This window comes from Lemur catta, chromosome 1, assembly GCF_020740605.2.
Source record: "Lemur catta isolate mLemCat1 chromosome 1, mLemCat1.pri, whole genome shotgun sequence".
Lineage (NCBI taxonomy): Eukaryota > Metazoa > Chordata > Mammalia > Primates > Lemuridae > Lemur > Lemur catta.
In genome coordinates, this window is record NC_059128.1 from 162,112,353 (window position 1) to 162,129,006 (window position 16,654).

General features: G+C 32.5%; 1 protein-coding gene across 2 annotated transcripts in view; it reads left to right on the forward strand.

Moving 5' to 3' along the window:
- The window catches only part of TBC1D5 (TBC1 domain family member 5), a 538,038-nt gene that overhangs the window by 334,781 nt on the left and 186,603 nt on the right, over positions 1–16,654 (forward strand). For both annotated transcript variants that reach the window (XM_045538232.1, XM_045538239.1), the window contains exons 11-14: positions 2,832–2,920; positions 4,497–4,547; positions 4,641–4,710; positions 7,753–7,925. In XM_045538232.1, the coding sequence (XP_045394188.1) occupies positions 2,832–2,920; positions 4,497–4,547; positions 4,641–4,710; positions 7,753–7,925 (383 nt within the window). The remainder of the gene's footprint in view (positions 1–2,831; positions 2,921–4,496; positions 4,548–4,640; positions 4,711–7,752; positions 7,926–16,654) is intronic.

A 16,654-nucleotide genomic window follows, 5' to 3' on the forward strand; every position in this document is an offset into this window, starting at 1 on the left:
AATAAGGGAATGATGAATGATGTTTGAACAAATGGAGAAGCTAGAGAGAATAGTGTCACAGAAACTAGAGAAAAGAGAACACTTAAAGAAGGTGGAAAGATGCATTTAGACAAGAACTCTTTCTTATTAAAGTAGTCACAATTAGTTAGAAAATATATTGCAGGGGAAAAAGACCCATTCAAAAGATCATCACTAACAACAAAGAAAGAAAACCTAGTAATAAACCTAACAAGAACTATGCACTTCTGCAAATTTTTGGATAGGGAAATTTATGCTTCTTAAAAATATTTCTCTCAGGTTAATTTTTAATGCAATACCAATAAAAATTCCAGTGTTTTGTTTAGTACTTTATGTAACCTAAATGATAGTGAAATAACCTGGAAAAAAATTAAGTTAGAATAGGTAAGATAATTTTAGGAAAAAAAGTAGAAAATATGGAACATTAAATATTCAAAGGTCAAGTCTTTATAATGGTACAGGTCTTGTTAAGAATATACAAACCAATGGAATACCAGTAAAATCATGGAAAACAATATAAGCTAAATATTCAGCTTTTAGTAAAGATAGCATGTGAGAACTCTTGGGAGAAGATAGATTATTTAGCTTATTGAATAGATTGAATTAATTGAAGACTGATTATTCAGTAAATTAGTTTAACTGTTTTGGAGGAAAAATACATATTATTTCATGGCAAAAATTAAACTAATATCAGTTGGTTGAAGAATTAATGGACAAAAAGGAAACTGTATTCTTAACTAATCGTAGTATGAGGAAGGTCTTTTTAGGTATGAAAGCAAAAATAGAAAACATGAAGGATGATTTATTATACTGACTATTTTAAAGTGTATAAGTCAGTATGATGTAAGATATCATAGTAATCAAAATTAAAAGACAATTGATAAACATGGGAAAATATTTGTAACAAAAATGGTAAAGAGTTAATGTCTTTAATTGGTAAAGAACTAGTACACATCATTGGGGAAAGGAAATACTTTATCAGGAGGAAATGGGCAACTCATTAAAAATGGCCAATTTTTGACTTCAGTCTTACTAGCATTTAAATAAATTATAATGACAGTTTGAGAAATTTGTCAAGATTTAGGAAAAAAAAACTATAGGTGACAATGTGTGAGAAGGGGATTTTTATATTCTGCAGTGAGGGAATTCTTTCTAGAAGACAGGCTTAATGGTATACATCAGGGACTTTAACAAATACCTTTATCCCTTTAACCAGAAATTCTACATATAAGGACTTTATCCTAAAGAAATCATCTGAAATAGGCAAAAAGACCACCACAAGGCTATCTATTAGCGTTTTTAATTTCTTTCTTTCTTTCTTTAGCTTTTTGGCTGGCCGGCCTGCCCGACTGCATGCCTGTCTTCCTTCCTTCCTCCCACAACCCCAGTAGTTTTTGATGGTTAAAATTATGGCACTTTCTTTTTGGAATAAGTTGTGTTTATTCCAAGAGAATAAACCCCATATGATTATTTTTAAATCACAGACAGCACCATTTTTTAGGTGTCTACCATGTTCATCTAAGGAATATTCTTCTCAGGGTTCGTTAATGAGGAGGTAGTTACCTGTAAAGATTGAAAGGATGCATGGTACTGTTTCCTAAATCATAAGTAAATTGTCAATGAATTATAAATTACTTTGTAAAAATATAATTACATTCTTTTAATTCAAGACAATTAATGACTTATAAATGAAGTTTACTTGCATGTTATCTTTGTGATAAGAGTTGGCTTCCTAAGAATAGCACCGTACTACTAGACTATGCAAAAGGCTATATGACTCTGTCATTACAGGAAGTTGCCTCTGATTCCACCAGCAAAAAATTTCTCTCCTCTCTGCTCCTATATTTTATTTTTATTTCCTCCATAAGATGGTATTTTCTCTTATCTTTCTATAGTAAAGCATTCTTAGTTGTGAAGCAAAAGGAAAGTGGTAATGTGCTTACTTTAAGAGGCAGGAAAGATTATAATTTTTTTTAACTTGCTAAAATATGGTTTTTGATGCTTAAAGAGGAAAATATTTCAATTACCAAGGCTAGTCACTAATGTGGAATACCTTATGTCCCCACAATAATGGATAAATAATGGATTTTTGTAATACCTTTTTAAAGACAGTTTAGCAACTAATAATATGGTTTTTTGTTCCTATGCCTATTCATGGTGAACTCCAATATAAGAGGAAAATTTGTATTGTTAAAATCATTAAATAAATTTAAAATTAATCTTATAGTTGAAGTAGACAGGAAAAAATTTATGGCAGTTTTCTGATTAAACATGTTGAAAATATATTTTAAAAACTTTATTTTCTGTCATACCTGCTAAAGGTTGTTTCTTTTATTATCCAACATTTTTAGCTAACTCACTTCAGCTCTTCCCAAATCTACAGACATCCTAATTTTGAGCCATTATATAATGAAAACATTGGATATAATTTCCTTAGGTCTACACTTCTTAGTTGCCCTTCTTTCTGCAGATCTTTACACTGTAGTTCATGATTATAATTTGCATAAATGAAATTCATATTTATGAGTACAGATCTTGAAGCAACTGACAGGTGCAAGGTTGTCTACCATGCCAATTTATTGTTTGTCATGTCATTTAAAAGTGAACTGCTCTCCATATTTTAAAGAATACCTGCTGTGGTTGAATTGGAATCAAATTCTAAAAGTAGATAAAAATCTTATTTTATAGGTTTCCATTTTTATGCTTTTCTGTATAATATAGAAATGTTGGCGGTGGGAATCAGTTGAAGAAGCATTTAACTGAGCTTATAGTCTTTGCTAATGTACTGTCAACATCCATCTTTTTTGTTTCAGGGCATGCATGAGCTGTTAGCACCTATAGTCTTTATCCTTCACTGTGACCACCAAGCTTTCCTACATGCCAGTGAGTCTGCACAGCCCAGGCAAGTTTTTATATGAGCTCCATGTATTTTTTCAGCCCCCACTATAATCTTTTTTTATTTCAAAGTCTTTTAAATTGAAGGTACTTCTAAGTATTATAAGTTATAAACATTTGATTATGTTTCATGTGGCCAATTGTGAATTCCACTTAATAATTCTAATGTCAGTTAGCTATGGGGCAAAGTTGGAATTATAAATGAATGACTTTGAAAAATTTAGGTCTATAGGAAAAGAAGACATATAACTAGTGGATCAAGAAGAAGAAATTTTTGTTGTAATGACAAAAGTGCTAATGATTGATAATATTCATATATGCCATCCTTTAATCATCCATTTTTCACTACAAGCTGAATGAGAACTTTGGAAGATAATTTCTCCTCATCAGGTTTGACTCAGCTTAGTTCATAAATAAGGGAGCATAGCCACAAAGAACCTCAGTCTGTAATAAACAAAATGGTTTCTCACATTTTTGAGATGCATTCATTTACTCTTTCCTGTAAATAACTTTGGTAATTTGATTTAACTTAGGTTAACTGTTAGAGTTCATTTTTCTAACTTAAAATACGCTAACTGATGGGCCAGAGAGGCAACTAAGAAGCATTTTGGGAATGGAGGGTTGTAGAATTTGTAAGGCTGTGTCAGGAATATTCCATAGGCTAGCCCATCTATATGTAATAAATGGAAAACTAGTAGGTAACATTTCATATGTCTAACTATAAGAGCTGTATTAATCAAATATAGCTATCCTATTTGCTGAGCATATATTTCATCATTTGTTAAATTAACTTTTGTCTACTAGTTTATAATTTAGTATTTTTAAATTTTTTACAGTTTTTCTAATTTTACTGAATTTATTGGATCTTCACAAGAATAACCATATCTTAATTGCCTTTACTTCAGTTATTCTAAAATATAAAGATGAAGTTAGTATTGGGATCTTGTTTTCATGCCAGTTTAATATTTTTTTGAACATGTGCATGTGTGCTTCAGACAGGAGATCTAAAAGAAACAAAACGTGCATGTAGAATGTAATTTAGAGGAAAGTATAGATGATTGAAAATTGTTTTTAAATGAGTTGTACATGCTTTTTCAGTTGTTGCAATCCATTAAAAAGTAAAAACAACAGTAAAATAAATTTGTAAGAGGTACTGTCACTGATTAATTGATGTTAAAATAAAATAAAAATAAATGCCATTTAAATAAAATGATGTTTTATATTACATATTGGACCAATAACTATATATATTTTTGGTCTTATTTTAGATAAGTGATAGACTGTAGAGTAATCAATTATCCTGGATCAAATCAAATATAGTCAAGGAATATATTGTTACATTCTCTATTTATTTGGAATAATTAGACAGTTACTTCATTGTGGTGCCGCAAGACAGCTAATTTGATCTTTATAGAAAGGATATCATTTGTTGATGGAGTTGCTCTTTTCATTAAAAAGGGCTAATTTTTTTTATTTGCACATGATATGAATGTTATTTTATGAGTATAGAGTAAGGCAAACTCTGCATCTGCTTTACTTATTAAAAAATTACACATTTTGATTGCTTGTATTGCTTTTTCAAGTGAGGAAATGAAAACTCTCTTGGACCCCGAGTATCTGGAACATGATGCCTAGTAAGTACAAAAACTTTGTTATTTTTATTTTTTATACCGTTGTTACTTTAATGAAAGGTAAACAAAGCATTATATTATTTTTCTAATTTTTAGTGCGATGTTCTCACAACTTATGGAAACTGCTGAACCTTGGTTTTCAACTTTTGAGCATGATGGTCAAAAGGTAAATCTTATAGTACAGATCTTTTCAGTATATTTGAGGGAACAAATGATTTCAGTAAGTGACAACATGTAATCAGAGAATAATATATAGTCATTGTTGCAATAACCAGAATAAACATATGAAAATACCTGTGGAATAAGATTGAACCTGGGAATCTAAGTATGTTTCTAATTATATTGACACATATGCAAAGGCAATGTAAAAGTTTTATATAAGTAAAGAGAAACTTTTCTTTAAATGTATATATATTAAGCAATATAACTAGTTATAAAATTATATAAATTTCTATTGCTACCCTACTAAGTTGGTATATACATTGTTACTATAAAGAGCATAGCTAAAATCTGTATCAAATAGATTTTTAAGGAAATTTAACTTCAGAGTAAACAATATCTTTTGAATATGAATGGTATCTTACAATTAACATGAATTCCAAAAAAAATATTTGAAGTTAATATCAGTACAAAAAAATTTATTTGAAGGGGTTAATTTTTTTTAAGTTAAAGCATTCTATCATAAGAGAATAGTAGATATTATAAAATCAGAAAAAGATATCTTGGGTGTATTATTTTTATATTAATAATAGGTGACCACAATATAGAAGTTTCCTTTTGTTGATACAAATTAACACAAATAATTGAACCGTAAAAACTAATATGGTCTTATAACTTTGGATGTGAAGACACTAGGGCACACACTGTATGATGTACTAAAATACAAAGGGAGTGCATTTCTTTCTAAGACTTGAAATGCTTCTGGAAAGACAGATCTTCTAGGAAGTTTTCCCTTATATTTCCATGAGGTTTTCCCTTTTACTAACACATTCCCTTCTAGGAAGTTTTCCCTTATCCTAACACATTCCCCTCCTTTCCCCTGATCTTTCTACCAGCTAATTAGCAGTTGGTCTTGTGTGGAATTCTATTTGTTTCCTATGTAATCTTTTTCTGTAGACTATGAGGGCAAGAGCTTTGCCTTCTTTGTCTTTGTGTCCTCAAATCCAGTCCATTGGTGACAAAATGATTTTCCTTTTAGAAATCTTACAGTTCAGTAGGAGAGAGAAATAGTGAAGGATACTGTGGTAGCAGAGAAGATAAAGAAATAGGACCTAACACTTGATCCCAATCTTTAAATAAATTTGGGAGCTCCTCAGTGGAGATGCTAGGGAGAGGATATTTCAGGTGAAAGAATGGCATATTCAGGATCTCTGGAAGCATGGTGAAAGTAGAGACTAGCCAGCTAATGAAAGGCCTTGTAGACATGGCTAAGGAATTTGGACTTTTTTTTTTCTTGAGTGAAAATGATGGGAGCTAATAAGAAGTCTTAAGGAAGGAGGTCCATTTAGTGTAATTTAATTTTTGTTTCAGGTAGACCACCTTGCATTTTGGAAGATGGATTTAAAAGAAAACTAAATTAAAGGCAGTGAGAGCAGTGAGGAGGAAAAAAATAAGGGCCTCAAATCAATTTGTGCCAATAGGGCTGCAGAAGAGGGGACAGACACAAGTGGTAGTGAGGAGCTAAAACTGGCAGAATAGCTGTTTTTATTGAATGATAGCTTGAGGTGGGCATGGTGAAAGGAAGAACATGTTTTTGAGCAGAAGATGATAAGCTCAGTTGTAGGTTGCTGAATTAGAGACCTTTGTGGCAATCCAGGATCCTTGCCAACATTTGAATTTATGGGAGGCACATGAGAGTTCTAGGATATGAATACAGATTAAGAAGTCTTTGGAAAATGGGTATTGTTTGAAGCACTATGTGTGATTGCAATCACTTGGCGGGCAGCATATAAGTAGAGAATATAAAACTATGATCAGAATTGTATGAAAAAGCAGCATTTGAGAAACAGAAAGAATTTGAGCTGGGGAAGTAAACTGAGAATGCTTGGTAGGCAGAAAATCACAAAAGAATGATTCCATAGATGCAAACATTGGAGAGAGGTAGAAATTGAGGACTAAACATCAGAAGAAAGGTCAGATCTAACCTATAACGGGAAATTATCACACCTGAGTGTTGAAGTTTACATGAAAACATTACAAGTAGTGGTCATACATCTCTGTTAGTATGAGATAAGGGATGGCAGGAAGTGAAGTTGCAGATGGCCCAACATAGATTTTGTTTTTTTAAGCCAGCTGTACTTACATTCTGGAGAGTTTAAAAATCTTTTTATTCAGCTATTTAAATTGACAGAGGGGCCGGGCGCGGTGGCTCACGCCTGTAATCCTAGCACTCTGGGAGGCCGAGGCGGGTGGATCACTCGAGGTCAGGAGTTCAAGACCAGCCTGAGCAAGACCCCATCTCTACTAAAAATAGAAAGAAATTATCTGGCCAACTAAAATATATATAGAAAAAACTAGCCGGGCATGGTGGCACATGCCTGTAGTCCCAGCTACTCGGGAGGCTGAGGCAGTAGGATCGCTTAAGCCCAGGAGTTTGAGGTTGCTGTGAGCTAGGCTGACGCCACAGCACTCACTCTAGCCCGGGCAACAAAGCAACACTCTGTCTCAAAAAAATAAATACATAAAAAATAAATAAATAAATTGACAGAAGGACAATTAAAAAACATATTCTTTTCTAATACTAGTTTCTTTTATTTCCAGCTTATTTATATATGCAGTTTCAAGAATTCAAAGTAAAATAATATGTATTGTTTTCATATTTGGGTTATGCCACAAGAAATAGCTTTCCATCAAAATATTCCATTTATATACTATGGCTGATCAGATAAACTGGCCATAGACTAACTGGCAGATAGACTGTAGTGGCCACCACTACCTCTTGCCAAAATTATCTTGTATAACTTAATGTCACAAAAGAAAATGGTCAAGAGAATATAGGTGAAAAATATTTTAGAAGCCATTTTCTGGCCATTGCTTTATGAGCACAGCACAATCATCTATATGATGATCAGCATATGATTCCCGCATAAGTATTTGTCATGAGATGATTAAAGTGTTCTTGTTTAAACTCTCACTGATAAAGAATGATGCCCATATAGTTTTCATTTCATATTGGAATAATACATATTCCATTTTTTCCTGTTTTTAGGGGAAAGAAACACTGATGACTCCCATCCCCTTTGCTAGACCACAGGATTTAGGGCCAACAATTGCTATTGTTACGAAAGTCAACCAGATCCAAGATCATCTGCTGAAGAAACATGATATTGAGCTTTACATGCACTTGAACAGACTAGAAATTGCACCACAGATATATGGGTTGTAAGTATTAAAGTTTAAATTTCAACTATACCTAATTATATAGTAGTTTCTAATTATGTGGTAGTTTCTATATGTCCCAGATCCCTAGAAATAATAAGAACTGTTCTAGCTGCATTTTATCTCACATCTCTTTTGTGTCCTTAGGTGCCATCCTCAGTGCTTACTGCTTTCACATATGGTATCTTATATAATACTCCCACCAACCCTGTTAATTGGATATTATCCCTTCATTACAGATAAAAAAGCTAAGGCTTAGATTCAGTTTACACAAATCACTTAGTGAAGTCATAATTCCAAACCATAATTATGTAGGATTGGCTACATAATATGCAGAGCCCAGTGGGAAAGAAAGATGCAGGGACCCCTTGGAAAAAAATTAGTAAGAATTTCAAGATGGCAACGGCAGATCAAGCCATACATTCTGAGAAGTTGTATGGGTTATACACAGGTGAAGCCAGCCCCAAACCCAAACAATCATATAAGATGTTCACGTTCTTTCCATTTTATCATATGGTTATCTTTTACTCTGCCCTCAGAGGTAGCTTTCTATTAGTAAAGTAGAAACCTCTCTCAGGGAGCATAATGTATTAATTTCTTCAGCCATATAACTTCTGTAACGTGCCATAGCAGAAGAATAGGGAGCCAGTCACTCCTTAAATAAATGTGTGTATATGTATGTATTTTTTCAGTGGCTTATAAGGTATGTAGGCAAATTAGAAAAATAGTGGTTTTAGTAAATATGAATTAGCTGTGTAATGCTACAGACAACAAAAGGGTCCTTTATATGTAAATAATAGAACATTCATATCTAGTGCTGGGCAGTTTCTTGGTAGATATTTCTGTAAAGCCTAATTCTCCATTAGGTAGAACATGGAAAATTGAGATGATATTATTGAGTTTTTACATAATAGATGCTCAATAAATATGAATTCATTATTTGAATTACAAAGAATCTCAAGTCAAAAGTTTAGGACTAGAGCAAGGGCTGTTTATTTAACCCAGCAAAAAAGAATAAATGAGTATTTTATTTATGTTCTCCTGTAACACAGATTCTTTCAGTAATAATAACTCTAAGCTATTTTTCTTATCTGGCATCCCTGAACTGTGATTGAAGAAATGTGCTTTCCTGGTTTAATGCCACGTGTTTTCATTTCTATGACTTATGCTTGACCTCATCATTGAGAGCAGCTTCATCATTCCCCCTGAAAATGAGAAAGTTGTGTGTGATATGGGTATCAGGCAGCACTGTAGGCTATCAATGAATTGCTATGTACACTTTCAAGTCTAACTAATATGTTTGTGATTATAGACATAAAAATTTATTATTAAAATTGCAGGTGACAGGTCAACAGTTAAATTCTATATTCCTCTCCACTATGTACTAAAAGAATTGATATATTCAAATACAAAAAGCCCATTTTACACCCTCAAAAATTGTTTGCTAAGGTCTAGAAATTGGTCTTTAAATATTGGAGAAAGAAATTAATGTTAAATATATTTATCATTTTTTTAAAATGCTTCATAATTTTTTACCTCTTTAACTGAGCTGGTGCTTTACATTGTAGTGATGATGGTATGGGCTTGGGTACAATAATTTATAACCAGGGTGTTTCAGTTTCCCTTTCAGACATTAAGTTTCCTTCACTTTTCTCTTCATCATAATAGTTCAAAGAGCTTCTTTGACATCCTCACCGGTACCTTCCCAGTAAAATTCCATGATCTATAACATAATTACTCTTAGTCCTTTCAACTTTATCAGCAATCTAACAATCCCAGGGCTTGCAATAACCTCAGCTGCATCATTTATACCATTATTTTTTAATAGAATCTCATCAGCATTATTTTAAAAAATATATATTTAATTTTTGAAGACGAGGTTACCCACTATTTCAGTTTGGCCTGTATTACATTTTATAGTGCAAGGATTTTATTTACCTGTTTCATGTATTAATTCAGTTTTATTATTACTGTTTTTTGGGGCATGTATTAATTTGGTTTTATTACTGTTATTTTTGGAGTGCATGAAAGGCCAAAGTGCTTGAATTTTGAGTCAAAAAATAATATAAAATAGTTCAAAGCATAGCCTTTGAAATGAAACAGACTTGTTTAACCACCACGAGCCTCTGTTTCTTCATGTGTGGAGATTGAAAATAATGGTACCTACTTCATAGGGTGCCTGTGAGAATTAAATCAAAAAGCATATTTCTCAATATGTAGTATACATTCAATATATGTTTGGAAGTACTTTCATTATCATTATGTTATTACCATTTGTTAATTAGGATATCATAGCTATGTGAATATTGTGTATTGTGTGATTATGAACCCTTCTAGCTTTGTCTTTGGCCTTCTATGTTTTCTTCACTAAAGCCTATGCTTCTCTTACCTGGAAATGTATTAGTCTAAATAATTGCTGGTGCTACTGTTTATTCCTATTGGAAGAAAGTTGTTCATTTCATTTCATATTCAAAACTAATACTTGAAAATATAGTCTGTGGTTTCGGTAAGTTATCACGTGGAAAAGTATAAAATAATATTCAGTTAATAAAAACTGTTCTTAGATGACATAATTCATAGTTGTATCATCTAAAGTACTTTGGCATGCTAGCTATTTTATAAAATTTTGATTTTCAAACAAAACAAATATTTTCTTGTAAACTGTTTCAACAAAATTAGAAAAGTATTTTGTAAAAATACCAATAATGAATAAGCCAATGGCAAAGTGTTATCAATACAAGCAATTTGTACAGACTGAGGAATAAATGATAAATATATGTCTACATAAGGGGAAAGTGTTTAGCAATACTAAATTATACCCCATATTGAGTCCAGGTTTTTAAAATTATTTAAATTTGCTACTTATTATGGTGATAAATGTCATTAAGAAAAATTTTGCAACTATTCCATTTTTAACACCAGTTTTTATAAGACAATATGTATGTATGTCTCCTGTGGTAAGAGATGTGCCAGGTGTAAACATATTTGCTCCATTTTACTAATAAATTTACTTAACAAAATTAGAGTTAATGATTAGTATAAAAATTTTAATTGTTCTAACATTAAATAATCTCATTCCAAATTAGTTTATCTTAGTTCTATATAAATTAATATTTATTTTGAAATATCTGAATATATACCCATGAAGTCCTGAATGTTATATAATAGCTTGTTTATTAATGCTATTATTTTATATATTTAAGTGTTTAAATATATATATATTTATTTTATATATATTAAGTGTTATCTTCTGGGTAATTTTATTTTTTTGTTGTTATTGTTAGCAAATATTAAATTGACTTACTACCTGTATTTTAGGTTAAACAAAATTAATCTGCAATTAAATGTTCAACATAGGTATACTATAAAATAACATATCTTAATAGTAATTTACACTATGTTTTTCATACTGTAAAGATTACTCCTTTTGCACATAGAATGAAGTTTCTCTTGCTTTAATTCAAACAATTAACCTCTTGAGTTGTCTTTTGTTTTCCAATTATTGATTGGTATTGAACTTTTTTAAAAGGACTATAAGGTCCTGTCAATGCATACTGACCAATTTTCAAATTTAAATATTGACTACAACATTTCCAATTTTCCAAGGTAATTTCTAAGAGTTGTTTCTGAGATATTTTTATTTTTAGCATAAAAATAAGAATGTCCTGTGATTTCATCACTTGGGGGGTTATATTTGTGCAAAAGCATCTAAAATATCCGTGTTGGGATTTGATCACTGATGACATATCATGTTGTGAGTCCAAAAGACTCACAACAGCAGATTCATATAAAGATTCAGTATTAGTCTCTTTTATGAAAAGACTGAAAGTTGTAGTTTAACATTTTTTGCTAGGCCAGAATAACTATTTTATCAGTTTAAATATATTGAATCTGTACATTTTGGACTACATTTTATACTTTGATATAAATAGAATACATAATAAGCATCCTGGGATATGTAATTAATGGCACTTTTGAGGAAAGACCCTTATAACACACTTGGGCTTTGGCACTTTTAAATTATGAGCTCTTAACAACACTCATGAGATAAATTCCTTATCCCCCAGCTGCTTATTATACATCTTCCATGTCTATTTCCTATTTTCTAAATTAGCAGTTGTTTTGCTGTGTGATTTATACTAATTTAGTTGGGGAGATTCTTGATTACTGATAAATAATCTGCTCAATTTTGTGATATAATTTTACAATATCTATATCACAGTATATCAGTTCTAACATATATCACAGTGTAATTGTGGTGAATACTAAGTTTTTTTAACCTATATTTGAAGTGTAAACATATGGTTAAAAAAATGTAACTCTCAGTCATCAGAAATCATTATGAATATCCACCTTAAAAAGTTTATCTCTCAACAGTTTAAGTAAATAGCTTCCTAAACAGTTAATGATTGAGATACTCTTTTCTTTTCAGCATATACGTTAAACTTAAGAAATGAAATATGAGGGATTAGAAAGTAACAATCTAATGATAGCTTGTTTTCATACACTACTGAATGTTTCCCCAGAATTATTCCTTTTGAAAACGTTGAGTGTTTCCCCCTTCTACATGAAAAATCACCAATAATTAAGAATTAAGTGGAAGAACAATAAATTAAATATTTGAAATAATGACTCATAATTGCTAATATTTATTGAATGTTTCCTGTGGGCTAAGTATTGTGCCGAAGACTTTATGTAGATTATCTTATTTATCCTCATAACACATTGGGGATAGGGACTGTTATTATCCCCATTTTCTAGATGAGGAAATGAAGGCTTTTAAAGACTTATTTAGATCAAACAGCTACCAAGAAGCTGAACCAGGCTTTGAATTCTTGAGCCTATATTCACACTCTAATTTGGCTAGCAGGACTGTGAGTTTGGTAGAAGGCTGAGGTACCTGAAGGTACTATGTGTCAGATTGGACCATAAGCCAATTTCAGCTTCACCAGATAAGCTTCAAAAACTCAGGCAGGTGCAAGGCCCAGAGTTGGAGGGATCTTGTTAGTAGTGATCAGAAACCATCCTTGTAAAGAAGGAATAGAAAATCAAGGGCAGTGGAGAGCCTAAAGCCCAGGAGTTTGAGGCTGCAGTGAGCTGTGATGACACCACTGCACTTCAGCCTAGATGACAAAGCAAGAGCCTATCTCTTAAAAAAAAAAAAAATCTATGCAATAGGATTATAAGGATTAAATGAGAAAAATTATATAGAGTACAATACCTGTCACTATATATAAATGCTTTAAGCTCACCTAATAAAAGGCAAAGATTTTCCACTGGCTTTATAGACAATGTCCAACTGCACGCTACTCAAAAGAGGCAACTAAATAAAATTGGATAGTTTGGTAAAAGAAATACAGGAGTACCAATGGTCAAGAAGTATATTTCAAAACTAAAGCTTTGAAGGCCAAAAAAAGTGAGGACAAAAATAAGAATGTACTTAATTTCAGTTAATGAGCACACATATTAACATCTAGAAAACCAAAACATTTTGAAGACATACTTGAACCATTAATCTTTGAGGAATTAAAGAAAATGAAGGCCATGGCAAGATAACTTACTATGAAAAACTATCTCTGTTTTAATGTATACAGCATAGTAAAGTGTATTACCTCAATCTGACAGTATTTTAGAACTTTTAAAAATGGATAATCTAATTGCCTAGAAAAGCAAATGTTATTAATATAGAACTAGCATGTGTTCACCAGTACAAGTTAGGTAAAACAGAATCACATTTTTTTTCCAAGTCACCAGATTTCTAAACTTTTGACTGAATATTTTGATCTTACTATTCTCTTGTAATATTCTTTTGCTCAAAATGGAAATTATGTGGACAGAGTAGTATTGCATTTGATTTAAGTGTACCTTCATGAAACAACCATGTTCAGTAAATATGGTCAAGTCATTACACTGTTGCTCTCTTGGTGTGAGGTCCGTGGTAGCATGCCATAGGGCTTTGTCATTGGTCCTGCACAGAATCCCAGTATCTTAGGGTCTTGGAAGATCACCTCTTTTAGCTAATTATGAGATGCTTCAATCTCAATTGTAATATCCATATTAAATAATTGAATATCTGAACTTGATCAATCCCTAATTAGGGAGTTTGGTACTGTCACAGACAACTTATTCCACTTCTCCACTGTACCTCTCAGTGTAACATAACAAATATTTTAATTCCTGTTCAATGTCAGGTACTTGTTCACAAGGAGTTCATAACATGGCATAAGGAGAAAAGAAATGAGACTTGAAGTAATACTTAGATTAAATTATGATTTAATATTTACTGCCTTTCCTATTCAAGTTACATAAAATTAATCAGGATGCTACTATAATGATTAATCTAGTGTTATAGATATGTAAACAACATAATTTTGATACAATTATGATAGAATCATGCACACCATGTGGTAGGAGCACAAAGTGCAACACTGTTAGGACTGCAAGTAACAGAAACTCATGTAGCAATACCTGAACATTGGGATTTATTTTTCTTAGAAAGTAACAAGTCTGGAGGTAAGAAGCTACTGGCAGCCACTGAGCAGCTCAGCAGTATTGAGGCATGTATATTCTCTTGGCTTTTGTTAATGTTTGTGGTTAAGTGGTCTCAAAAAGGCTGTTGTATCTAGTGTCAGTTATTCAGTAGGTCAGTAGACAGTGGTTTAGGACAGTAGCTCAGGGCAGGAAATATGTGCAAGGGACTTGTGCCAGCCATATCTGTCCTTTTTGATAAAGCAAATAAGAAACTTTCCCAGTAACAACCTGCAGCAGATGTAGGCTTAAATCTCGTTGGTAGAATTTGGTCATATGGCCAACCAAAACTGCAAGGAAGACTAGGAAAGCAGGGAGTAGGATTGTCATGGTCACCTTAGACCAGTCATGCTCTATCCCCTGAAGCTGAGCACAGTTTGGTGGTAGAGGCCTGGGTATTAGATAGATAACCATTTTCTTAGACACACATGGACTTTTAGAGGAAACTTCCCAGAAGACATGATACCTAGGCTGTGTGATGAAATCTAAGTAGGAATGACAGAATCAAAAAAGATGGAAGGACCTTTATGCAGAGAGAACAGCATGAGCAAAACATTTTTGCTTGAGATATCATTGTGGTTGCAGGAAAAACACTAATTAGTTTATTTTCACTGGAATGTTTTATGAAAAAGGAAATGAGGAAAATGAAGCAAAGCCAGGACATGGGAACTCTAATATGCCATGCTAAGAACAATCTAGATCTATGTTTTTAGTAGGCAACTAGCCACATGTAACTATTAAATTTAAATTAATTAAAATTAAGTATTATTTAAAAATTCAGTTTTTAGTCATACTAGCTTTATTTCTTTTTTTTTTTAATAGTGGATGTCTTTATATGACAAGTTTTTTTTAATTTCAAAGTATTAGGGGGGTGCAAATCATTTTGGTTAAATGTTTCAATTTTGTTATGCTTAAGTCAGGGTTATACTTGTGCCCATTGCCTGGATAGTGCTCATTATGCCTGTTAGGTAGGTTTTCACCCATCCTCTCCTTCCCTGTTCCCCCTGCTTGACTTCCACTGAGTTTTACTTCCCTCTGTGCACATGTGTGACATTAGCCTTATTTCAAGTTCTTGTTAGTTTGCCACGTGTGACTAGTGGCTACTAATTGGCAATACAGATATAGAACATTTTCATCATCATAAAATTTCTGTTTTTATCTAGATCTGGGGTGGCATTTAAACAGTGTTGTTATGATCAGATTTGTGGTTTAGAGTGATTATACTGGTTGCATAGTGGTAAAGAGATTGAGAAGTGAGATTGAGGGAGCAAGGGATACCTACAGAAGTAAAACTTCTGTATTCTACAAGAGAGCTTGTGATAGCCTAAAATGAGATAAAAACAATGGGAATATAGAAGGAAGTGAAAATATTTTGAAGATACCAAGTTGCTAGAATTGTCAGGATTTGTAATTAGTTGAATATGGGAGTGAGGAAGAGGCAAAGATAATTTGGAAAACAAAGTAAATAAATGATGGGAGAAAATCACAAAGATAACAATAGAGGAGCAAATTTTAAGGAAAAGTAATTCATTTATGGATGTGTTGAGTTTGGAGTTTCTTTGGGACCATCCATATCCAGTAGATAATTAAATTGTATGGTTCTAGAACTTAGGAGGAAGATTTGGAAGTATCGATTTTATAGTCAACATACTACATATGCTAATTGAAGTTGCTGGTAAAGTGAGACAAGAAGATGAATGAAGATCAAACCGTAGAGAACACTCACCATGTGTCACTGACTTTTGATAATTTAAGGCAGGAAATGATTTGGTCTAATAGGAGTTTAAAATAAATCTTTGTAGTCCATATATTTGAGAGAGAAGCAAGACTAGAAACAAGGATGTCAGGAGGCCTTTACAACTGTCTAGACAAGAATTGATAATAGCAATGGAGCAGAAGGACAGTTTAAAAATACACTGTTAGATAGAATCTATGATTTGGTGATAACCCAGATTGCCACCTGGTTCTTGGGAGAATGGGAGACAACGTGGTTCTGAGCCACTGCAGATTCAAAGTATCCATTGTACAATGCTTTTACTTCTGTTCTCAAGCAGCCTGCCCAATACATATGCTGCCTGACCTGACCACCCCAACTCTTGTTCCTTTGCCACCAGCTTGAACTATTTCCATCTCTGTTGTGACCATGAGTCATCAAGTATTACACTGCCAATATTTTCAACCTCTTCTTCTTTGCTGATTCCTTC